The sequence below is a fragment of the Anoplopoma fimbria genome, chromosome 13 (genome assembly GCF_027596085.1).
Source record: "Anoplopoma fimbria isolate UVic2021 breed Golden Eagle Sablefish chromosome 13, Afim_UVic_2022, whole genome shotgun sequence".
NCBI lineage: Eukaryota > Metazoa > Chordata > Actinopteri > Perciformes > Anoplopomatidae > Anoplopoma > Anoplopoma fimbria.
In genome coordinates, this window is record NC_072461.1 from 25,360,065 (window position 1) to 25,387,307 (window position 27,243).

The window sequence follows — 27,243 nt, forward strand, 5'->3', positions numbered from 1 at the left end:
TAAATTCAGAAACTGTTGGCACTTTAATAGTGTATAATAATGTTTTTAGGTAAGATAATATTCTGCTAAGTAACAAGAACTTCAACTGTTGGATAAATGTTGCTAGATAAGTAAAAATGTACAATATTTCTTCTTAAAATGTAGAAACCGTGTAAATAAAACAACAACCAGCACTTTAAAATAGCGCTCCGGTCACAGGTCTTAATGCGCTCTGTGGCTTTCTGCTTCCCGATCTCTGACCTCTAAGCTGGCCTCTGGGTACAAGTGAGGGGCTGAACCCGTCTAAATCATGTCCAAACCCTTTCATTTCGCGGTGAATGTGGCTTTGTTGCACACTCAGGATGAGTGGAGAACATTTACAATGCGCTCAGTGAACCAACATGGTGACCATAGAGCCATCTCTCTCTCTCCTCTAATGACGGTCCTGGTTGATGATATCAGCCCCGAGGCCGGAGAAACAATAATTACGGGCCTTGGAGGTAAAGAGTGACGAGTCGATGCACCGCTTAACCTGCCCTTCGCTCCGGTGGTATATAAAGTGGCCCGTAGACGTGTGAGGACACACCAGAGTCTGCTTTGAGGATCTGGCTGCTTTGAATCAAGAAAGGAACTAGCGAGGGGCATCTGCTGTTTTTGTGTCTCCATTCAGGAAAAGGTACGGTATGCTTTATGCTTTTGAATTAAAACTGACCCCAGAACAGCTGAGAGGAGGAGCAGTAAGGAGAATAGTTTGAGTCTGAATCAGCAGACACATGTTTAATCACAGGCCTATTTGTTGATGGTGTGTGTTGATGACAGTGCTGCAGTGCTTTAGCCTTCTGTTGAGTTTCAGGGTGGGATCACCAGACCTCACCAGATCCATAATTATCATAAAATAGAGTTAAAATGATTTGCTGCTGCTCTTGTTTTTTGTCTTTATGGCAAACTGATCTGTCACCATGACATCTGGGAGATTGTGAAATGCATCTTTCACTGTTTTCTGATATTTTGAAGACAATTAAATCAATCCATAAATCAAGAAAACAACTGGTGGATTAATGGATAATGAAAATTAATTGTGAGTTTCAGTCTTATGATACACAAGCCCGGTTCCATATTGCTTTGATTTTCAGTGGTGTGTTTTGATAGTGTTTTTTCATGATGTGGTATGGCGTTCCTTGTGCACAACCAAGCAGCTCAATTAAAAACAACACTTTGAAAGTGTTGTTAACTTTATCTCACCTTTTTATGCAGCGACTGAATTCTTCACCAATTCATTTAAAAGCAAGGTGTGTTGGTTTCGATTGGTGACGTTTCATCATGGTTACATAAATTCTTGCAAAACTGGTCCCTCGTGTACGATGGATTGGGGTTTGAGATATTGCTCTTTCCTTTGTGTTGTTTCGCAGGCTGCTAGGTTGATAAGTGTTTGAACTGGCAGCGTCTCCTCTTTGACCTACTGTTACACTTGAGAGCGATCGGAGATTTCACTTCTGCTTAGTCAGGTGGTAAAGTCGAAGATGACAAGGGAAATTTCTCGCTGAGCTGTGTGTACGAGGCTTAAGAGAACCCTGTGTGTGTGTGTGAGATGTGATATTGTTTCTGATAACACTGATAAAGCTTATCACCACAAGTGCCCATTAACTCACTCCCAGACTTTCTATGTTTTTTTTTTATTTCTTCCCGGTTTCCTCGTGGCTTGACCTGTTTGTTGTCATGAGAGGGAAGTGTGAAATTCGAAGCATGGCAAACAGGCGACTTTCTAAGAACAGAAAAAATATTTGAAATGCTGAGCATACTATAATCAAGTGCATGCCTTTTGGGATTGAAGTCCAACAGACTGTGACTTAACATTTCCCCATCCTGCTTTTCCCTCTTTTCCGCTGGCTCTCTTTTGCAAAACTCGTATTTAACATCAGAGACAGCCTGTCCCTTCACACCACCCTTTATCTCCACAGCCACAAATAGGCCTTGGACTCCCAATGCATGTGTGTGTGTCTGTGTGTGTGTCGTGACATCGGTCTGACCAGTACAGGCTGACATTTAAATAGCAGATTCTGCATTGTTTGAATTGGACCACAGCCAATTGGACCTTAATGCTCTCCGGAGAAAAAGTGAGGACAACGTGCATGTGTATATATTTCGTGTCAATGCTGCCGGGTTATCATCACTGCCCAGGAAGCGAGGTGGTGGGCAGCGGTGATTTAACACCTCCTTTTTCCTCACTGGTTATCTTGCTGTACGCTGAATAGAGAACAGAGATGTATGAGCGTTTCAAATGTCTTTTTTTTTTTTAGCAAACACATTAGCTAAGAAAAAAAAAAACTTTTGATGAGTTCCTCTACTCTTTTTGTCCTTTTTTTAAAAAAGACAAATGAAAACTTGTCAAAAAGTAACTTTCTAAATAGTACAATTTGATCAAATTGAAACAAATATCGGCATAAACAGCAATTGTTGCAACTAAATAATGATAACGACATAGACAATAAAGAAGCACCAACAGTAGCGATAACTGTCATTACTACCATGATCACCATCTCCTGGCTGATGTAATCTAACTAGCTGCTACAAAGTTAACTTAATGGAGTAAAACCTTTTAAATTGATCCATTTACTCAGTATTTGTTTTACAAAGCGTAACATTTTTTGTGGTATGTTGCTGTAATGACGGACCTTGGGTGTTTCCACTTGTATCGTTCGTGCTTTTGTTTCCCAAACTAAAGACAACATGTCCCGTAAACCCTGTCCCCATGCAACATTGATTCCACTCCTTGCTTAACCTTTGCCTTGGTTGTGAACAGCCAGTATTTAAATGTCACGTAAATAATGTAGTTCCTATCCGTTGACTTGAATGCATCCTGTTCTCTGCCTGAAACCTGTCGGCGTGTGGACACGTGGTAGCTTGCGACACAGTAGTACCCAAATGTAAACAACTTAAGAAGGCAAGTGTTGCCCGTCTTTGTGTTTCACCACAGTGTTGCTGCCTTTAGACACTCCGAAACATTTCTTCACACATGTTGCATCGCCTCTCTTCTCTTAATGAAAAATACACGTGGTAGAGGAGAGCTGCCCACATTCCTGCAGCCGGAGGCGTTTTGGAGGGAGACTCACAGGGCTTATCGTTTATCCCCTTATGAAACTCTGGACCAGGGTAGGTTATAGCAGCGACACTGCTAGAGAAAGCTTCAAGTAATGTTTGCTGATATGATCCCACATCTAGATAATACAGATTTATGTTCACTTTTTGTTTAACTTATATTTAACTAGCTAAGTCCCAGCGATTATGAAGAGTTTTGGCCGAGTTAATGGCATTAAAGTTAGCTCAAAATAGTGGAGAGTCTTCTCTTTGCCTTTACAGCTCCGAGTGGGAAACAGTTGGGGGTTGAACGCGGATCCAAAGTGGGAAAACGCAGACGGATGGTCTTTTTTTAAAAAAAAAAAAAAGTATTTTATCAGGGGAAAGTCGACTTTCTCATAAATGATCTGCTTTACATTTATATTGTGCCACATTTCCACACTGCACAAAAACATGCCACTCACTCTGCCACTGAGCAGTTTAGATGGAGCGCCTTGCCCAAAGGCATCTCAGCAGCCTACTGTATATAACCAAAGACGAGGCTGTCAGTGTGTCATTTATTCAGACTCTCCTGACTTGATAAGCAAGTTATCCAGAGTTTCTAACCCCTTCAGCGACAGAAAGCCGATCGCATTGTCTGGCAGCATGATGAGTTCCTCTACAGAAGCTGAATTGGATGTTTTTGCAGCTGCACTATTTCCCTGTCAGATTCCACTGCCGGCTTTCATGTTGCCACATATAATAATCAACAAGGAATGCTTATTGCAGTTTCAGAGAAGGAATAATGTGGGTTTGGCTCTGTGCTGGACGCTGTGGCCTGAGTGTAAGATTGGAATTTGAAGAAGGCAAGTCGACGGGAAGAGCGAACACAGAAAATTTAAGCTGGCAGCTGCCATTTCTGGTTTATTTTCTTCTCCACTGCTTCTTTTATTTATTTTTCTCTCCCTCCTTTCCTATTTCTTTCTTCCCCACCGGTGAGTCGTAACCTTCGTGTTATCTCTCCCTCCCTCTCTCTCCTCCACAGTCCACTACTCTCCTGAGGAGCTCCCTGCTCTCTTCAGGCGTTTCTTCCTTCTCCGCCTGCTTCCCCGCCCCTCCACCTGCATCACTGCTCCCAGGTAACCCGTGGGCATTACTCAGCACCCTCGGAGCCCTCAGGGCAGACCGACCGAATCAAGCGCTTAACGCACCAGCTATCATTAGTGGCTCCGTAGGAAAAGGTGAGCGTTTCTTCACACAGAAATGAATGGGGTCTGTTTATTCAGCCCCACCTTTTGCATGAGGACCTGCAGGGTGCACCGCAATGAATCAATGTGTGTGTGTGTGTGTGTGTGAGTGTGAGTGTGAGCGTGTGTGTGTGTGTGTGTGTGTGTGTGTGTGTGTGTGTGTGTGTGTGTGTGTGTGTGTGTGACACAGTAGTACCCAGTGTGTGTGGGCGGGAGCACACAGGACGGAAACATTACAGTTTGCCCTGTGTGTGGTGTGTGCACATGAAAGTTTGAGTCAGGGATGGAAAGAGTTTGAAGCACTGTGCAGTCAGAATGCTTACGTCGTATTTTCCCAACCACATTGGCTTATTTGAAATATACATTTTTGTAATTCTTGTGTGGGTGTGTGTGTGTGTGTGTGTGTAAAACTAGAGTTTAAAGTGATGAAGAAAAACCATCCGTATCCACACAGATAGAATGATTAATCGGTGGATGTCTGGTTCGTGTTTTAGAGAGTGTTACACACTGGTAGTGTGTGTTGTCTGGTGAATGTGTGCTATAATTGTGTGTAATTGGCGGCTGTGTTTTTCCCGTGTGGTCTCCTCCTCCCTCTCTGTGCTTTGTGCTATAGGTCTAACAGCGGACCTCTGAGTGGACTTTGGGTCTTTCATTTGTAGTTAGGCTTGCCCCCTCACCTACTTAACAATTTAACATACACATGCTTAAAGCTGCATCGTGCAAAATAAATTCATTCCCACACTAGAGCTTTTTTTGTTTACTGTCCTACAGTTATTTTGTCCAGTATTCGAAACTGTTGCGTCACAAAAATTGGCACCAAAAGCTTCTTCAAATTCAGTTTTGTTACTTATTATTTGATCAGATATTGCTTCATTTAAGTCATGATTTTTGTGTTGTATTCATGCAATGTTATTATACAACTTTATATGTTGAGATGGGTTCAAACACAATTTTGAAATAGGCTTTTTTTGTTGGAGGTATTTGTGTTTCTTTGTAAAAATTAAAAAGTAATGTGTACATATAGAAGTTGTGGTTTTTTTTTTATCATAGTTTTATAGTAAGTAGTGGTAAGTTTAAGTAAGTATTTATCTTATTCTTGTCCCGCCCTCTCCCCCAGCAGATCAACGTCTGCCAGCCAGTAAAGAAGCCATGCTTATCTGGTCCCATCATGGCCGGGCCACTACGACCATCACCCTCCTCCGGACCCAGCTGATGTTTGTCTTAGCCCTGGCTGTGCTTCTCTGCCCATGGGGCCGAGTGACATGTCAGGGGGAAGGTCGGACGCAGTCCCCCACCCAGGTGCTCCAAGACCTGCTGTCCCTCTACGGAGAAAACAGCACCATCTCGGTGCCCCAACTGCGCTCAATGCTGGCCCGCATCAGCCAGGGTCAGGGTGAAGGGGACAGCGAGAGCAGCAACGTGGCTGAGACACCTACGATAAACACACCGCCCAAATCCAACAGCTCCAAGGTGAGAACAATAGCATTCTCTCATCTCGTGTTAGCACTTTGAGTTCTATGCACATGGAGCAACCACCTTTTGGTACTACCTTTTTTGTAATGTAATGTTTTAATTAGGAAACATTATTTAAAAATACAATAACTTACTGTAGAACTCACACAGGGTTGGCAATGTTATTGATGCACAGCAGCTGTTTGAAACCGTTAAATTATTGAAGCTAATTGGCTTGTAAGCTCTGATAATAACTTTATTTATAAAACACCTTAAAAAACAGAGTTTCCAAATTGCCTTGACAGACAAAGCAAAACAAGACAAACTAAACTAAAACTAAAACTAAACTAATTTAAAAACTGGTATTAACAATGCAATAGATGAAACAATAAAACCATTTGATACAATAAGAACAAACATAAATACATAAATGAAATAATACTCGTTGTCAGTGAGCTGTTGAGTGTTTGATCTATGAAAACTGTGTGCATGAGGCATTAACAATGGATAAACAAACCAAAGAAAAAAAGCTTGTGGCGCCGTCCTGCTCCCCAGCAGTTAAGGGCAGGAAGGTGTGGAAAAACAATAGTCGGCACCTGACGGCTAAAGCAGAGGGAGAGGAAAAAACACTGAGGCACTTTTGCTACATCAGTATATCTCTAAGTTTAGTTTTTTTTAAATCACATTTTAAATAATACTGTTACTAGCTTTAAAGTCCTACATGAAGCAAACATGTTGTCTTCACAATCAAACATTTCTTCCAGAATCTTCTTAGCCTTACTGTGAATTCACATTGTTTCTGATGAGGTGCACGTTGGCTGTGTCAATACTTGGCTTGGGCGGTATCAGTTCTTTCATATATAAATAAAAGCTGCATGTATGACATTGTCTAACCTTCTGGCTAAGGAACTGATTTTGTGGTAGGAAGAAGTTATCTTCAAGGTAAAGTTAAATGTGGCAATATTTTTTTAAATTAAAGGTGTTCTTAAACAAAATACATATAGCTACATGTTTGGCTATTAATATGGGAAAAAAGTACAAAAAGCAAATGGAATTAAGATAATTTAGGCTTAGACTATTTTGGATGAACATAAAAGTAAAAAAACAAAACACTAGCCCTCTGCCTATACAAATAAAATGTCTGAATAAATGAATTAGTAAAACATAATTTGGTTTGGCCCATTCTTCTATCATCTAGGACTTTTTTTAACCAAAAACTCAGGTATTATTACTTTGTCTTTCTACAGTTGGGAGCGCTGTGGGGTGGACAGTCTTCCCTTCTGTGCTGAATATTGGTGTATATATGTTTTTTAGCGATGCTTTTTGTACTTTGCTGAGTTAGCAGAAGCAGCTGCTGTGTTTGGTTGATGTAGGGCCGTCATATTGGCTGGCTCATCTTTTATCATCCGGACTAAACCTTTAAAAAAGCGGCACATTTTTAATTTAATTTCGCTAGTCCTGTAGACCTGTGGACAGTATGCCTACCACTTTTATCCCATCTTTGTGATCTCAGCTGCCTTTGCTCCACCAGAAGAGAAGGTAGACTAACCTCTGATGAGGCATCCTCTGCACTTCAATATATCACACCGTAGAAGGAATAGAGTTTGTATTTTGTTGATAGTATTGAAAATCTTGCGTCTGGGAACTCTAAATACTGTGGAATACCACCTCAGCCTCGTCAATACCCCAGAGCCCCCCATCAACACCCTCCAGCTGAAAGGGGTAAATCCAGCTTTAGTCCTGCCTGGAAGAAGCAGGAGCCACCGGTGCCAGATAGCTGAAATATTTAACATATTTCCCATGCTTAGTGTCGTGGATGATTGACTCACTTGCTGATCTGCTTTTGAATAGATTTAGCCTGAGTAATGATGGCAAAGTAATAAACTCTTCTGAGAAAAAACGAGATAGAACAAAGAGGTAAAGGTCACATGTAGCTCAGATGCTGGAATGTACACGCACCATTGTGTGTTGCTGTCTTTACTGTATAAATATGAAAATATAAACAGGCAGTGTCTGTTTTTGTAAAGGTGTGAGAACAAGAACTGTCACTGCTCTAAACATTCAGTGAAGCTTTTCAGTAATGTGTTCATTCACGTGTCGCCTGCATGTCGTCGCACACCTTCCACAGGCGGCTACTCGTCTGTGAACACGTTGCATTCCAATAATCTCGCCTCACAAAATCAATGATTTGTTTCGTTGTGCTGAGAACAGTTCATATGATAATTTCCATGAATATTTAATACATTTCTCCTTTGTCCCAATATAGGAATGAAATGAATATAATGGATACAGTTTCTCTTGACCTTTTCAGCTTTGTAATCTCAGATAGATGGATTTCTTTGTGTCCTATCGGCCTTTTAATGTCTGTTCGGCATCGTGTCCGGTTCTACATTGTTAGTAAACGTTTTAATGAGCTTTCTGTTTGAATCTCAAGCAATCTTAACAATATGAAAGGAGTTGATTTAAGTAAAATGAGGAATCTTTGTTAATTTCTTATTTAATCAAAAATTATATAGAATTGATGGAAATGGCCTCGATCTTAATCACTGTGTTTAGACACCTAAAGCAGACGACATGAAATTATTCAATGTCAGAAATAGTAAAAAAAAAAATCTAAATTTTCTAAAGCCAAAGGTGACGTATTCACACTTCTTGTTTTGTCCAACCAACAGTCCAAAACCCCCAAAAAATCAGCTTCCAACATATAAAATACAAACTGCAAATTCTCACATTTGAGAAACTGGAACCAATCACTTCTCTAAATATTTTCAGATTTGATCTACCAACTCCAATCTACTTTTGTGAAGTGAAATCTAATTAAAATGAATGAAAGCTAATTTCCCTCAAACTGGAGCCTGCCCACAAAGCCCCCTGAATACATAACTGTCTCATTTGATTGATTAAAGTAAAATGGTCACACTTTTTTGCCAACTGACTGACTGGAGTGTATTTTTTCATTTCCAGTGCTTGCCTGCAGACACGCTGGCCATTTACAGCATCGGCGAGCAGTCCCGGGTGGACGAGCAGGGCTTACGGGAGCTCTGCCCCACCATGCTGCAGCAGTTGGATGCTGGCACCTGCAGGGCGCAAAAAGAGGAAGAGTCAAGCGTTGACCCCTCCCCCAGGCCCACAGACGGCGAAGGTGAGCACAAAATTGTTGCTGATCATTAGTATTGGATGCTATTCGTCTATCTGGAGAACACTGAATGTATTTTTTTACTTTCCTGTAATGAGGTTTAAAGGATAAATCTGGTGATATTCAAAAAAAATTCATCAACATCAATAAATCCAATGAAAAGACCAAAGCCAACCATGAGATGATCCTACGAACAAGTATTGTTTGTGCAGCCAAAGCTTGATGTAGCTTATTCCAAAAGTGTCCATTATTAAATTATTAAAAACACATCAATGAGCCACACCGTTAAACTTATTTCTTTTTGCCGTAAATACTCATTAGTGCTAAAAATCTTGAGCTAAAAATCGTCCCTAACAAATGTGGGATCTACTTCTTTTTATGGCCTTTTTTAAATAATGAACAAACAATTTGCATAGGGGAAAGAAAAAATGTACTTTGTGCAAGTAGATTGGAAGTTTGAGCGATGGACATTGTATTAGTTTTAGTCTTTTCATGGGATTTGTTGACGATAACAAAAATGAAGTTTGAGCACTTTTATTCTTCAACTGTACATATATTATTTGTCAGAGGAATATTGAGTGTTGTGTACTTTTTGGTTTATTGATGGCGTTTGTGTTGTCTGTTGGTTAAACTTTGCTGATGGCTGTTTTTCTTTTTGCACCTTCTTTGTCTGTCTAATGTATATTTAAACTGTTCTAGTCTGAGTACATCATCATTTCTGTAACTCCATTACAAGTTTATCCCACTCTTTCTTATTTTTCAGCCTTATGATAGAAGACCTTGAAAAAACATTTCTTCCTCAGATCGGAGCTCAAAATGTGTGTTTTGTTGCCTAGAGACAGTGATATCGTGATGTCCCCGAAGGAGATGAAAGCCAAAATAAGCACGCTCAATAAGCCGAGGCCCAGATTGCGTTTCTCAGTTTGACTCAAAAAAAACCGACACAAACCACAATCCAGCCTCAGTCAGCATATCCGGTATGTTGCAGATATCTCGTCAAGGTAAAGACAGTCGGGCAGGAAAGCGTCCCAGCAACAGACTGCTCTTCTTTCCTTGGCTGCTGACTCAGTGTAACTCCATACAGACTGCTGATTGTCCTTGAGAGCCCTGGAAGCCATTTTGGCATCCACTCGAAAGCTTTAACAAGCTTTCAAGTTCTTGTTGATTGGAAGCTAAATTTGTGGCTGGTATAAAAAGCTGGCTAATGACAGACTTGGAGACAGACTTGGTCAAAATGTCGTGTGATGTTTTGCCCTCAAGGCTGCAGCAGAACTCGTGTCCGAAAGCAGCGACGCTCCTGGAATGTTCTTAGTACTTCATTAAGTCTCCACCAAATGAAAAATAACAGCTTTCGTAATGAATGTGACGACTGCGTACATTAGTGGCGTCTTGTTCTTTTCTTATCTCCTTGTGCTGCAGCCACACACATATCAGTTCATACGTTTAGCCCAGTTTATCTCAACCTTTGGCAGGTGGAGGAGAAATGGCTTAAAGGGGCCTAAAGCTCTGGCTCTATCTCTCCTTTTTTCCACTGGCAAATTTGTTTTCTCTTATCATCCACTCATGAGCCCTCAGCTCGCCTCACACTTGCCCTTGTACATAGCTTATTTTGGCTTGAGAGCTGTTTTTCTTTCCAGGGGCTGTGAAGATTTGCAAGCAGCAGGGAGTCGGATGTCATGGAAATTCACCTCTGCTGCAAATCACACTGACTCGTATACATCCTGATCTTTTCTCATTAGAAAGATATCACTGTTCAAGTGGAAGTCAGACCTCAAATAATCAGCACCTTTTATTTTTTTAAAACCTGTTTTAAAGACACAGATGCTCATTTAGTAATATCTTCTCTTAAAGGGGCGGTCAAATCATTAAATCAAATGCTCCGACTAAAAAGGAAAAAAAAGATCCGGTATCTGTGGCTGTGGCAGGACTCAAATAAGATTACCCGTCTTTCTACCTACCTGCCTGCGTACCTGCGCGCACTCGAAAGCTTGGTTTCTGCTCGAACTATGTGTTTTGGGTTATACTACTACTACTACTACTTATGCCCTTGACACCATGCCTAGCAGCTGTCTTAAGATGGTCTTAGACTGCTTGTCGACAGAACTAGTATCAACCTTTCTCTACAGACTGGCCTTCACAATTGCTATTGTTGGCACTTCACATAGCAATAATAACTGTGGGCCAATTTCCAACGTTGAGATTGCTTTGCTTCCCTTTGAGGCGTTCCATTCAGAAAGTTTAGATATTTCACGTGGTGTGCCTCAAGGTTCAGTCCTGGGCCCCGTTCTATTCTGTCTTTACATGCTTCGAGAAATTTCTTCATACGTAAAATTGGGATCTGTTTTCACTGCTATGCAGATGACACACAGCTAAATTGCATTTCAGATTTTAGTGATTGAACAAATTCCTCAATTGAATTCGGTCATTAATCAGGAATTTGGGTTATCTACACACAGGCAAAATTAGGGAATCTACAAAATAATCTTGGACAATTTTTGAAATTGTGAATTTGTCTTTAATTTAACGTTATTTCATTTATAACACAAATAATAGATAGATCTTAAATTTACGTTTTGATTTCTGCCTTATTTACTGTATTCAAAACCTGTTTTACGAGAGACTTATGAAGAAGTCTTCCTCTTCTTTCACCACCAACCCTTTTTTTGTTTCATTTTTACAGCATGGAGAAGTTATCTCACAGCATTGGATGGATCATAAATCTCTCTTTATTCAACCTTTCTTTCCCCTAAACTTCACAGGTGCTGCAGGCTCTTTTTTTTCTACAGGTGCCGTTAAAGCAGTTGTTCCCAACCTTGTTTGTCTGGGGACCCTTAAAAGCAAAGACAAAATCTACTTGTGACCGTGCTTTAATTTAGAGACAGAATAGGTAAAACTATACAGTATTTCACAACAAAATTGAAAATGAAAGAAAAGTCAGATTATGCTACATAAACAAATTATATTTTTCTATCTAGTTAAACATCATTTCACCAGCTCAACATACAAAAAACCAACAGAGCTGAGTTAGTTAAATTAACATCCCAAATCACACATAGATTTGTTTCAATGAAATGCAAGAAAATGCAACAATACATTTGCTTGCATTTTAGTACAGATAATGCTGTGAGATCAGTATTTGATTTTTAACTTGCTTTTAGATTACATAATTTAGTATTGCATTTATTTGCTCACAACATGACTGTGTTGAAAGAACAAATGTTTTATTGATGATACAGCTGAATTACCACAAGTTATGCCTGGTAGTTTTGTTTTAACGTTCCACCTTCCTCTTCCATCCAACCTTGCCGTCACTCAAACCTCCAGTGTGGGGCTTTTCTTTCCTGAGCGTGACAGTGATCAATGCCTTCTCCCTCACCGGAGTCTTCATCGTTCCCCTGTTGAAGACGCGCTATATGAAATACGCGCTCACCTTTTTCATCGCTCTTGCCATCGGCACGCTGTACTCTACTGCCATCCTGCAGCTCCTGCCAGAGGTTTGCCATCCATCCATCCATCCATCCATCCATCCATCCAGCCATCCAACCATCCATATTTCTATCTACAGCTTCTATTTTTCCACCCCTTCTGCTTTTAAAAACACACAAACACCAAAGTTGAAAGCCTCTTTAGTTCACTGTAGTACCACATGGCGGTTTATAAAACTAGTGCACCTTTAGCTAAGGGCTCCTTTGTCTGTCCTGGGGTCATATCCGTTTCCTCCCCTTCCTGCCTTTGTGGTTTTCTCTGTGGTTTTCTCTGGCCTTAATAAGCACGCTTCTGGAAGACCTTTTGGTTTCGCTCTACCCTCACTGCATGACTGATCATCTGGCAGTGCTTTTATGTTTGCGTGCAATGTATGTTTGCATCTGTGTCTGCAGCTTTCCTGGCAATAAGATCTAGTTCAGCTATGAGGTTTCTCTTGGAGACATAGTTCAGCTCTCTCTTCTACCACTGCAGCATGTAAAAAAAAAAAGCTAAACAGACTTTATAAAAGTTTCACTCACTCTGTCTTATTGACTTTGTTATTCATACGATTTTTATTTTAGTTTGTGCACCCCCTCCAATCCTGGATCGTCCTTCAAATTGAAATGTGACAACCTTGTTGGCAGTGCTACTGTTGGGCTATTTGAAGTTCATTTGCCCCCTTTTGTGTCTGCAGTGATAGCTAGAGTGTACCTTGGGGCTAGGACTGTGGCACAGATGCACCTGAGTGGACTAGGACAAGAGTGTGTGTGTGTGTGTGTGTGTGTGTGTGTGTGTGTGTGTGTGTGTGTGTGTGTGTGTGTGTGTGTGTGTGTGTGTGTGTGTGTGTGTGTGTGTGTGTGTGTGTGTGTGTGTGTGTGTGTGTGTGTGTGTGTGTGTGTGTGTGTGTGTGTGTGTGTGTAAAAGAAAACTGTACTTTTACCCTAATTGCTTCCGCTCTCCATCAAAATGCATGGGGTTCGAGGATTGCTTCACAGGACAACACACATCTTATCTTCAAATGCAAATGAAAGGTGGTGTCACTTCTATTGACCTGTTCTGAATCAATGGAGAAATGATCTTGTTGTTTCTGGTGTCTTTTAAAATCACTTATTTCTTTCTCAGGTTGATTTTATTAAATTCTTACCTTTATTTTCAGGGTGATAACTGGTTGGTGTTCTAATTTTTTTTATCCCTTACCTTTTATGATTAATGTGATGAAATCAGTTCTCAACTAACTACCTCTCTGTCTTTTCCTCTGCCTCCTCTCCGTTGATCAGTGTGGGGTTATGGGATCCTATGTGTGACACTGATCTCTCTGTGCTCGCTGGTCGGGGCCAGCGTGGTGCCCTTCATGAAGAAAACCTTTTACAAGCGGTTACTGCTCTACTTCATAGCCCTGGCCATTGGCACGCTGTACTCCAACGCCCTGTTTCAGCTCATCCCAGAGGTAGTGTCGATGCTGCCGTGACTCTCTTAGTTGCAGTGCAAGGTTGCTACGCAGTTTCAAGGTTGAGGAAGAGAAGGATAACTTCTTGTTATAATATTGAAGAGTGACTAAACCCCAGAGCTTTGGATGACTACCATGGAAATTCAAAAAATGCCTCTAGAACAGGAAAAAAAGTATACATTTTGGCAGGGCTGGATAAGGAGGGCTAAGACACGCCAAGATGTGTCGATCGTCGGCTCATTTTTCATAACCAGTGTAGCGTTAAAATGACAGCTCAATCCTTTTCACTTTTCTGTTAACTTAAAATTAAGACATTAGCACATTAAATGACATCTGGTGATAACAATGTGCGTTCGACACTGGCAAATTGTTACATTTTTACAAATTTAGCTCCTGGCTAGTTAGCAAGCTAACTTGCTAATTCCACCGTGCTTTCATGCTACAGTTACAGACCATTAAAGAGTGCCACATGAACTGCTGGACTTTGGGGGGGGTTGTAAGTTACAAAAGCTGCCTACATATGCGTCACCTGCTTCAAGATCAGACCATTAGAAAAATGTAATTGCAATAGCCGGGTTTTAACCAGTAGACAGCAGTTGCTATGCATATTTATAACACAATATGTAGAATTCAGATGCTTTGCACTGAAATGTCAAGAGTCATCCATCAGCAACACCAATAAATACATATACACATTGGTTTTCAGCTGAACAAAGTGGTTTGCGGGGTTTAGTTACTCTTTAAACTATAAAGTGATATCCTCTAATTTGCAGCCATCTGACCACTAGTTACAATCAGCATTAACTGAATTAAGCAACAAGCAAATTCTCCACTATGAGTAAAATATAACAAAGTTTAAGTTTTGAAATGGAAAATGCATAGTAATCCTTGTCACTGCAAAGTAGGGTTATTGTTAGTCCAATGTCTTTAGAATACATTGACCTTTTAGATGTACTTGTGTCATAGTTACCCCAGGTTTCTTGTTTAGATTAAGTTTAGTAAGTGGGGTCACTGTAGGAGGTTCACACTACGAGCGACTAAAGCAACAAAACGGCTACATTGTCTGGCGAGTCGCGGTTGAAGTGTTGCTCAAGCGCTTCCTGACGTAGTTCTGTTGTTAAATAGCACTGGGAACTGGCTAATGGCATTTTTGTTTGATGAAATGAAACCGGGTGAAAATTATTTTTTTACAGCGCCATTCCTTCTTTGATTCATAGCATCGTGTCAGCAATCAGTTTGTAGCTTCATGTACCCGGCTTCCATTGAAAATGACTTTTGGAATGCTGCTGAGTTGCTCATAGTGTGAACAAAACACAAATTGCATTTCCACACACTGACTGAAGTTCAAAGTCGGGGCCTACTTTAAGACTGATATAATCCACAAATATGAGAAATTGTTTGCCATGGTTTTAAACACTGTCTAGACGCTGCACACATCATGGCCAGATTAATTGCTGTTGTGTAATTCATTGCATCAGTTCACCTGGAATGAATAGTAAAAAAAAAGCATTTGTATACCTCCGAGCTGAAGTGGTTTGATTTATGGGAGGTTTGTGTCTACTGAAGGGGAGACGATTACATACATAATTCAACCTGTCTCCGATTAGAGGCTGCTGTGAAATATCTCTGCAATATCTTTAAAAGGACGTCGGCTCTAGTTGATGTTCTCGTTCACTTTGTTCATCAGACGACCCCGACAGTGAATATAAAAGTGGGAAATGTATTTTGTTTAATCTTTGCCAAAAATGAAACTTCACTCTTTGTCTTTAGACCCACTTGGAGTTCAAAACAAGCAATTCACAAACCGCTAAAAGACAAAGGCTTAATTACATTTTGTCAGATGTTTAAAATAAAACCTCATTTAAAAAATACCCAAATCAAGTGATGTCAGGCAGAAATTATGTGATAACAGCTACTAATAAATACTCAACTCAACTTAACACCATCTTCCCTTTTCTGCAATGGTAGGCCTTTGGTTTTAACCCCATGGAGGATATGTACGTGTCCAAATCTGCGGTGGTGTTCGCCGGCTTTTACCTCTTCTTCTTTACCGAAAAGGTCCTCAGAGTGCTTCTCAAACAGAAAAACGGGGTGAGTACATACGCAGCGAGACTGACGGGGATAAATATTGTTTGTTATTGTAATATAAAAGCTGTCAAAGCAGGAAGCAGCTGAAAAACAAAGAAGCCAACAAGTTGGTGCTCAAAACCAAACAGAATGTGCAACAGACACCTTCATGTATCCTTAAAATCAGCTATTATGCAAATTAGGTATTTTATCAATTTGTGTTTTAATCAGCAATATGTTTTATGGCATCTTGTTGTGTATATAAACATTTCCTACTTAAAACAAAGAATGTCTTCAAATCTATATTGAGTTGATAGTCCACTAGTTTAGTCTTTTTTTTTTTTTAAACAATCTTTTCGTCTACTCTTCAAAGCATTTTTTGGAAGATGCATTAAAGCATCGAGATAGATTTGGTTTAATTAGAATTTCTTCGGTATTCTTCTTTCAATCAAAAAGATTTGCTACTTTACAATTGAACCTGGGTGAGTTGTAAGACTCACAAAAAATGCCGTTATTTAATATGCTATAAACAGTGGTTGAAGTTTAACAGCGAGGACAGTGAGATGAGCTGGTATTTATGGCAGGTTTAAACAGTTTGTATCCAAGGTCAACCCTCAAAGATACGGTACGACGAGCATGAAACCAGATCTCCAAAACAAATGAGAAACTTATGTTGTCTCTTGACTTTTTTGTCATTTGTTTCCTTTAATCAAGAAGAGTTGACTTTCAACCCACAAGTTAAACAGATAATGGAACAGTCAAGCAATACCAGACTTTCTCTATGCAACTCGGTTGAAGAGGAACCTTTTGCCGATACCAGTATATGTCATGAGTATGGCAAATGTACACAAATATTGCTCGTTAGATAAACAAATTAGTGTGTATTGCGAAAGAACTTTCAGACAAAACTCTCTAAAGCAAAAAAAAGTCTTCAATATTTTATTTTGAAGGGTTTTAGCTACAATTTGCTTGGAAACATGGAAAAACTTTGAAAAACTGTGATAAGCCTTTTAGGCTTTTGGCCTCTCTAAATACTCTATTAATATGTTATATTGTTTTGTTAGATGCTACTTTTTATGTGCTTTTAAACAAAAGAGAAGAAGTACAGATTATTCAGACAGCTTTATAGATTTCCACTCTTTTTTCAGACCAAACTCTTTAACGTAAAATAAAGTTTTTTCAATAAAAAAATTGTCATCACAATATTTATATATTTTCTAGGTGTCTAAAATACTTCCACAGCAGCATACAACCCTACTTCAAAACTTCCGAACTATCCCTTTAACATACCAAGCCAGTTTGTCACATTGTACATTTAAACGATTTCTCAGATCATTTCTTCCGAGCACCATCATGACACATAATTTATATTGTTCCTGTTAGTATGATCTGTGGCAGGTTTAACCAGTTGGACTGGCCATTGGGGCCAGAGGCGGTGGTGGTTCAAGTTCACAGGGGTTTTACTTATCTTGATGTGAATCTTAACTTTATGTAACATAGTTTCCTCATCTGTACTGTACTGTACATGCACTAGTAGACTGACGTTTGTTCAGCTGTTTAACGTCACAAAGTTTAAAGACACCAGTCGAGGATAATCCTATTTTTGACCTTTGACTGTTTATATTTAAGTACACTATTACTTAATTATTTGTTGTCATAGACAAGCATATAATAGCGTATTAAATATTCGGTGCTTTCATCAATGGGTTATGGGCTAGTTTTGTTGCCTCTATGAGTGATGGACGGTGACTTGACAGACATTCGTAAGTTTGAGGATCTTCCAGAATGCCCCTGGATTTTTTAATTTTCATTTATGATTATTTATTTTACATTTACTTCTACATATTTACATATTATTTTGTTATTAGTTTCTGACTTGTTTTTGTTTTTTATAATACAATGAAACTAAATAACGATTAAAAAAAAAAATCAAATATTATTCAGTTAAGTTATTCTAATGTTTAAATCAAGACTGGGGGAGACCTGTGATAAGCCTTTTGGCCTCCCTGTATGTATGTATGTATATATATATATATCTATATCTATCAAGGGAGGCCATATATATTGTTTTGTTAAATGCTCCTTTTTTATTTGCTATTTAAACAACAGAAAAGAGGGACAGATTAATCAAAAAACTATATATATTTAAGAATATTGGAAATAATCATAACATGCAACTGTTTTCTGATCAAATAACATTAGAAGGTTCTCTGGCTGCATCATGTTTTGTTTCTTTGTGTGTTTGTTTTCTTTTTGATTTTGAATGTCTAGTATTGAATCCATGCTGAACAAACGTTAAGTTTTAGTTCATGGCTTTCTTTCACTGCTTTATTTCCTTTCCCCCCTTCATGTGGTGGAGTATTTTATTAATAGCTGTGATGTTATCTGATTATTTGGCCATGGAAAATGGACCATTAACGGTTTCGGGGTGGCTTTATTTTTTTGGCTCATGGCCACTTGGCGACGTTGCCTTCTCTGCCTATTTGCTTAAGAGCAGCAGTAGTGTACGTGTCAGTTGTTCTGGAAATACAGATATACAAATCACTTTGGTAAACGTACAGCAGCGTTATAACTTGCAGATTTTCCTCTTAATTATAAATTTAAACCAGCTTTTGTAAAATTATAAGCTGCAGACGTTTATAGAGATTTCCAGTGAGGCTGATTTCATTCACAAAAGAGCAGCAGTGAATGTACAGTTAAGGGTTTGATTGTGGGACAGTTGCTCCACCTTGTGGTTACTGTGCTTTGGGTCATGTGGTCCAGCCCACATAATTAACGCTCGTTGACCCATATTTGCACCTACAATGCTGCCGCCAAGAAATAGACAAAAAAAGCCAATTAACAGCTCCAAATCTGTCGGTGTCGTCTTGAAAATGTGTTTGTGTAATTGGTGTGTGAAGTATTGAGAGGAGAATCTGCTCACTGTAATGTCAGGGGGAAAAGCTCTGTTGAAGCTCTCTTGGGCAACGCTGCATTTGTTCTGTTTCCATGAGAGTTTTTCCCAAACTCACCCTTTACCTGTGACGACGTTGTAGGTTTATGATCAATGTCCTTAATGCAAATTTTAATAAAAAGTCACACAGAATCCCAGACGAATCATTGGAGTACTGTGAGTGTTAACACTACAGCTACCAGTTGTTCATTTTCATCTATTTAACATCTTTTTTGGGGGAGTTTTGACCTACTATCTATTTAAACTTTAGTTTATGGGGTTTAATCCTGTTTTATATTGCTTTAGGCTAAATTAATACACATTGAAAAGGCAAAATACATTTTTAAAATCTATGAATAAACTGTAGACTTCAACAAAACAAACACATTTTAATAATTTACTTAATGTAGAATAAGGACATTAAGTTAAAATCAAATTTCTGACATGTTGTTTTATTTTGTTTATTTTGCAATTGCTTAATTCAATACAGATCAAAAAGGTTATAATCATTAAAAACTGGAGGCTACATCGAACAATCAACAGAAAAATAATAAACACATATAATGAATTAACTTCAGAAGATTCAGAAGAAGGACATCAAGTAAAAGTTAAAAACAAAATCATGATAATTACGTGTTGTTTTAATTACACTACTGGGAATAAAGAAACGCAGCGCTCTGTATTTATTAATTTTTACAAATGTTTTATTTTGTCACACATGTTAAAGGTCAAATACATTTAAAACTCATTAATAAACTTTAAGCCACAACAAACAATCAACAACAAAGTGAAAGTTAAACTGCCTCTCTGTTCTTCTCTCATTGATTTTCAAAAAGTCAAGGTTATAAGGAAATATCTAGCAATCGTTCATGTCTAATATTTATGAATAATATATTCTGTACTGATCGTGATGTCTGTTTTTCCCGCTCAGAGCCACGGTCACAGTCACATCCCCGACACGGATCGGTACTCGACGCCCGACGGCGATGTGGAGGAGGGCGAGAAGGAGAAGCTGCAGCAGAACGGAGAAGCCAGCAGTCTGGCTCTGGGGAAGGTGGACGCAGGGGAGGGCGAGCTCATGCTCAGTCCTGCTCAGACACCACAGGTAAAGGTGGAGGGAGATTTCTAAATGTAGTAGTTGAAGTTTCATCTAGGAATATTAGTTCATAAAACCAGTATCATAAAGGGACACAAGAGGCGACATTGTTAATATGATTATTAATATCGTCATTGTTATTATAGTTATTATAGTTATTGTTTTATTATTATTTTTACTACTACTAATATTGTTACTATTATTGGTATTATTATTTTGACAGATCCTTTTTTTGAATGTCTGAACTCTTTCACTGTAATAATGTGCGTTAAAAAGTGGTTCATCCACAGAACTTAAGGTTTAAATGCAAATGTTAATGCATGATGTTAAAAAATAGATCAACATATTCAATGGTAATTTAAGACGGTGGAGCCCTTCAAAGGGTTTGAAAATGTATTATTTATTTTTAAAAAATTGAAAATGTTAAGAATAAGTTTAAAGTTCTAATATTATTTTCTCAAAAACTTCATAATTTTACCTCCTCTGGCCTCTAACACTTATTCAGGTGAAACAAACTGAGACTTTAAGTAGAGAAAATAGACTTCCCAAATGTTGGGGACCACTGATTTAAGATGCAAAAATCATATAAATAAATTATAAATGATATTTCAAACCAGTTTGATATCAAGCCAAATGCTGCTATATTTAAATTGTATTTTATATTAAATACATGACTCAGCAGCCGCTTCCGAGTGAAACCTTATGAGACTAAGAGAGCCCATGATGGGATATATAACCAGCTTTTGGGATGATTATTTTTCCTGCAGTATTTCATGATGCCTCGTCAATGTTTTTCGGCTCACCTCTTTTCGTCTTTTCGCCATATTGGCAGAGTTTTAGTTTTCACCCCAAAAATCACATGTACATAGAAAATAAACACAAAATGCTCCTCATCCCACCTCTACTGAAAATTGACCGCCTTCATGTTGCCGAGCTCGGCTTGGCAGTAAATTGAGCACAATCTATTATATTTTATCTAGTATAAAATATTATGTTAATCTCAATATTATATTGTAATATATATTACATTATTAATGCAATACAAGCTGGATTAGGCGCCGAGACGCCATCGGCACAGGATGCTACTTATTAATTTACCAGAACGTCTCATAATAAAGAATAATAAAGAAGCACATACTTTTTCATGATGTTCAATTTGCATATTGCTGTTCTGCCCACACATACTAACCTCTAACGGGTCTCCTTCGCTCTGTTCATCACCATAGGACTCCCAGAGCCCGGACAGCGGGGGGCGGCCCGGCAGGGGCGGCTGCTATTGGCTGAAGGGGACGTCCTACTCCGACATCGGCACGCTGGCCTGGATGATCACGTTGAGCGATGGCCTGCACAACTTCATCGACGGCCTGGCCATCGGCGCCTCCTTCACCTCCTCCGTCTTCCAGGGCATCAGCACCTCCGTGGCCATCCTGTGCGAGGAGTTCCCCCACGAGCTCGGTGAGTCGGGAGATGATTTCTCCAAAACACTGCGGCCTTGAATTCTAACTTCATTGTCTCTTCCTAATCTTCTCTTTCTGTTTCCAGGAGACTTTGTGATCCTGCTGAACGCTGGCATGAGCATACAGCAGGCTCTGTTCTTTAACTTCCTGTCGGCGTGTTGCTGTTACCTCGGCATGGGCTTTGGCATCCTGGCCGGCAACAGCTTCTCCCCAAACTGGATCTTCGCCCTGGCAGGAGGGATGTTCCTCTACATCGCTCTGGCAGACATGGTCAGTGTTTTTTTTTTGGGGGGGGATGAGATCACCACAGATGAATGTGTTGTAAGGGAGGATGGGTTCTCATTTAAACATAAGTAGACTCCTTTTAAGAGAAAGTATGTCACATTCAGTACATTTGGTTTGATAATGTCAGGAAGTAAAAATCTGTCACTGTCAGGTTTAGTACAGTAAATCCATATTTATGTCTTCACACACATAAAAAGAAGATCTATTTAAGAGGTAAATCTCCAGAAGCACTTAATAAAGGTCACACGCATTGGTCTAACAAATGAAGTTCTTTATACTAATAGTGCTGCTGGAGTTCTACCTCTTACACCTTGGAAGGAGATAAAGTTGTGCTGGAAATCAGGACTTCTAAAAGATTTTGTTACATATATTTAATAAAGGAAACACAAGTCGTTAAACCACTGCCTGTATTAAATTACAGGTATTGTCATGGAAAAAGAAACAGACTCACATAATGAAATTATCATTTATTTATCCTTTATTTATGCAGGGGGACCTGATTTTCAATATAAAAGATACCTGGCCTTTTATTATGTGATTCAATAATGATATTAGTATCATAAGAAAATTGAAGGTTAAGTGACTTCAGTATGGTCTATTGTCATTTTAAGAATTTTCTAGCATATTTTGATGATTTTGGGGGATAATGTAATGAATCGCAATTATTTTGGCCAGGATAATGGTGAGATAAAATGTTCATATCATCCCCATGCCTTCACCCCAAAAAATAAATGTCATTATCTGTACTGATATTTACACTGATTGCCAGTAGTTTATGCAGTTTTTAGGATAGTTCCTTCATCTGACATTATGCTGCTGCAGTTAAATTGAATGTGTGGAACTAAACTGACTACTAACTTAAGGAATCAGCTATTGTTTTAATCGCACCTCACTAAAGTAGTAACTTCAAGACTTTCAGTCTATAGTTTGTGTCAAGCTACAAATAAACTGGATCATACGCTACAATAAAGCTGATAAAGGCCTAAGTCTTTTAAACTTTTAATACAGGCTTTCTGTTGAAGATGATTGTAGCTGGAATACTCAGATGATGTCATTTGAGTCATTTTCTCAGACTTCACAAGCTCCTCCCCATTCAGAAGACATACAGCTGATATTACAGGCTGTGAAATACTACATCTATTCAATTTATGGACATTTAAGTTAAAAAAGTTCCTTATCTCTCTTCTTTTTTTTTGTCTCTCAGTTTCCAGAGATGAATGAGGTGAGTCGGGAGGAAGAGGACGCCGGCGGCCGCAGCTTCCTCCTCGTCTTCGCCATCCAGAACGCCGGCCTGCTGACGGGCTTCGCCATCATGCTGCTCCTCACCATGTACTCTGGACAGATACAGCTGGGTTAGCGCCGGACACACCAGCTCTGACCGGCGTGAAATTCAAAACTGAGATGTTTTTTTTGTGGAGGGAACTTTTTTCTTCTCCTCTTTATCTTCCTCCCGTCCTCGGTGTCCAGGACAGTTTGGCTGCTGTGCGGCAGGTACGCACACGTCCTCTATCAAAAAAATGTTTGAGTAGCGGATCATTCCGAGTTCTCTCATGCAGTAGATCCCGGGCAGAGCGGGAAGCAGCCTTCTTTTTCATGTTTTATCGACCTTCTCCCTTACAGCTGCTCCCTCTAACGGTCCAGAAATGTCACCTGAAGTTATGGCTCAGCCTGCAGAGACGACTTAAAGACTTTTTCCAAAAACTGACGTGCAATACTTGCCCAGTCACTCAAAACTTTTTCCTCTATTCTCCAGACTACTGATCAGCCATTTTGGCTCCGGATCTTGTATTTTTTTCGTTCCCCTCGGTGGATGTCATTGAGCCTAAAGTGTTGAGAATCACAAGATAAGGAGTATTTATATCACTAATCCTTGTGAGAAAAGCACAATCAGGTTACAGCAGCTGTGTCATTGACATCCTTCTCATCCAGACTTTAACCTACTGCCCTCTTCCCTTTTTTTTCTTTTTCATTACATACCAAAAACAAATCGTTTCTGAACCTAAACTGGAATTTCAATTGACTTCAAACTGACTTCCAGCTGGACTTAATTGTTTGTGTGTTGATGTTATATTTTTTTATGTGTGATAAACATGAAACCGGACTTTTTGAAGACCAAATATGGGCAGACCATTGAGAATGGGGAAGGGCTACACAGCGACGTTTGGAAGGATAAACTTTGTTTCTCCTCAGAAAGGCATCTTCGTCCTGCAGATATAAATCCCCTGAAGAAGCCTGGATCAGTTATGTAAAGCGTCAAAAGTCCAGAGTTTGATATTTTACATCAGACGTAGCAACACGTCGACGTTTCTCCACGTAGTTTACCATCTGTGCCCTTCATTGATATATCATTGAATAGTTTTTTATTCCTCGTATTCTTGAGCTCAAAATACAAATCCTTGGTCTCAGCACATCCCACAGGCTATTTTTCCCAGAATGATCTATTCTTTTACAGTTCAGTAAAAGTTTAACTAAGATGAATCATATATACAGGCACACTTCTCCTACTTTTATGTGACCTGATCCATATTAATCACACATAATAATGATAGAAAAATGAAGTTATATACTGTATCTAGTTCTCTAAAGTCTCTCAGAGTAGCTCTATACGGCCAAAAGTATGTGGACAAGCTTGTATGCTCGTTTGTTTTGGTGTTTCATGGTTCGTTCCTCTCAAATACGTCACAGAGCTTCTGTAAGCATCTGTTTTAATGAAAGATATCGTTATCCTTGTTCTGAAGGCGCTTACTGAATCCTTAGGACTCGTCTAACCATCTGGATGCAGAAATATTTTGTCTGCATTTTTTTTATCCCGTTTCCCAGGTTGCAGCACAAGCTACTGCTAAGTATGGCTTAGACTCTTTAGTTCCAGTGAAGAGAAATCTGCAACCATTAGTGGTTTAATCGATTCGTCGATCACGTAAAAATTAAACGGCTGCTATTTTGGTAATCTATTAAACATTTTTGTAAAAAAATGAAGCAAAAAAATGCAAAAATACACGTTACAATTACTTAAATGTGATTGTTTGCTGTTATTTTTTGGCATGTTGGTCAAACAAAACAACAACAAAAAGACTTCCGATATGTTATGGATCAGGCAATAATCGAGAAGTTAAAGTGGAAACAGACAACTTTTTTACTATTTTCTATAGCCGTTACAGTCTGCAATCAATACTTACTTCATACTGACAAGTTAAAGCAACAAAACTGTTTATTGACACTTTAATCAATAACAATAATAGTAGTAAGCTTTCTGCATTCCTAGAAATTTAGTTCGTATGCTGCAACGTAAAATAATACGTTAGACAAAAGGCTTCCAACTTTGTATAAACATTTTTCCGTTTCCTGATGATCCTCACAGAACGAGATTCCAAAATCTGCTGCGAAGCGTCTGCATACTTTTGGCCAGTAAAAAAAACGGTACATGATCTGTAATGGTGATTGTTTATCGGAGCGTTTCGGGGGAACCGTTGTTGCTGTTTGTCATATTGTAAACTACAACAACTGTGACTACTGTTAAGGTTGAAACAGACATTCTCACCATAGCAACGTCATCCTTTTCTGCTGCTGTTGACGATACAAATCACTTTTGTTGATTTATATTTACTGATATCATACTGCTGTAATCAGGAGTTCAGGAGTGCAACGATTTTTCTCAACACAGAATAAGTGATGCTTTACCAAAATATACTTTTCTGAAGATTTAATATTAAAATACAATAAATGCTGTAGGTTATTATTTATTAGATATAGAAACTGGGAGCCATGATTGGCTGTCACATTGTAAAGACCTAAATGTTCTTGTTATTCCTGGATGGAGAAGGCAAGCTACTACAACGGGTACCATGAGGTACAGTATTACTGCTGCTTGATATTTAAGATGTATGAGAGTTTATGCATTGTTGTTAGAGCCATAGAATATTTATTTTATGCTTTACATCCAAGATGAAATATTCAGTTGCGGTTTACATCACAAGCCATGAAAGCAGACGAAAAAATTCAGTCTTTTTTGTTTGTTCTTTATCTTTGTTTCAGTATTTTATCTTATTGCATTGCACATTTTAACTGTATGTGAAAAACTGAAGTCGGAGCATATATACACACAGATAACTGAATTTATGGTAACTTATGATAATATTTTAAGGGTTAGACACAAACCAGTAAATCAGAAAATAAATCAGGAGCACACGGACAATAAGAGATTATTGGTGGAAAAACACAAACCTCTCAACAGAAGTGTCCCTTTTTTTTCAGCGTAAAATAACCAACCAGTGTTTGACTCTTCTGGAGATTTGGATAATTTATTAATGTGCTTACAGACTTTAAATTTTTTAAAAGAATATTGTACCTAATGTTATCTATGGGAATCCTCATCAGCCTTCTCTGTGTGTCATGGAAATCTTTTTTTTATAAACATTCTTTTCCAAGAAAACTGGGTGTCAAGCGTCATTATTGTCTTGTTTAACTGTTTATTCGACCAATTTATGTTAATTAGATGAACATTTCTCCCTGCCTCAACAATGGTGTAATATTCTATAGATGTATAGCAAATGTACTGCGTTCCATCAGCAAGCATTTCATTCCTTAAAAAGATATGAGTGTGCTTTTTGCTTAGAGTTAAACAGGAATAAAACAATTCAAAAACATCCATCCATCCATTTTTGTCCACTTATCCGGGGCCGGGTCGTACAACACAAAAACAAAACAATCAAAAACATGAAGGATTTTCTCCTTGTTGACTTGTTTATAACCAGTTTCCATGGATCGGCTCCTCAAACGTTCCTGGGATTGTATTTTTTTATCAGCCCATCTTTTTTGCTTTAGTGGAAATGAATGGACAACTGTAGAATTTATTGTATGTTGCCTTTAAATAATTGAAAGTTACAAACTTTTAAACACAGGAAAGGATATACTTAATATTTGAGGGTTCAAAGATAACATTTCATTCCTGGGTAAGTGATCAAATAAACGAAAGTACAACATTTACCTCTGAAATGTAGCAGAGTAGAGGTACCAAGTAGTAGAATAAGGAATACTCAGTATTCAGGAGTGGAAAAATACAATACACATATACAAAGTTTAGTACATTTGCTGTATTTAGGTACATTTTGAAGTATGAGATATTTACATGTTGGATTGCTTATGTTTCAGGGAATGGATAAATGCAATAAAATAAAATACATTTCATGACAGACAAACCCAAACATGGCAACATATTTTTTATATATATATATATATATATATATATTTCATTCATTTCATTCCTGGGTGTATATATATATATATATATATAAAAATACAAAAAAAATCTATATAAAAGAATATATGGATATAATATATATATATATAGTTTTTTTTTCAACGGTTTTTTTATATATATATATATTTTTTTTTTATATATATTTTTATATATTTCTTTTATTATATATATATATATTTTTATATATATATATATATATATATATGTAAAAATTTTGTTATATATATATAAAAAATAAATATATATATAATTTAAAAAAATATATATAAAAAAAATAAAATATATATATAAAACAATAAATATATATATATTTCTTTTATATATATATATATATATAAAAATATATATATAATATAAAAATATATATAT

General features: G+C 38.3%; 1 protein-coding gene across 1 annotated transcript; it reads left to right on the forward strand.

Moving 5' to 3' along the window:
- The first annotated feature begins 5,429 nt into the window (after positions 1–5,429).
- Positions 5,430–26,052, forward strand: slc39a14 (solute carrier family 39 member 14). Its single transcript, XM_054610618.1, has 8 exons — positions 5,430–5,750; positions 8,697–8,874; positions 13,611–13,780; positions 15,749–15,871; positions 19,711–19,884; positions 21,102–21,330; positions 21,418–21,602; positions 22,822–26,052. Exons 1-8 carry the CDS (start codon positions 5,430–5,432, stop codon positions 22,972–22,974), a joined length of 1,533 nt encoding a protein of 510 aa, XP_054466593.1. The 3' UTR covers positions 22,975–26,052.
- Positions 26,053–27,243: the final 1,191 nt, after the last annotated feature.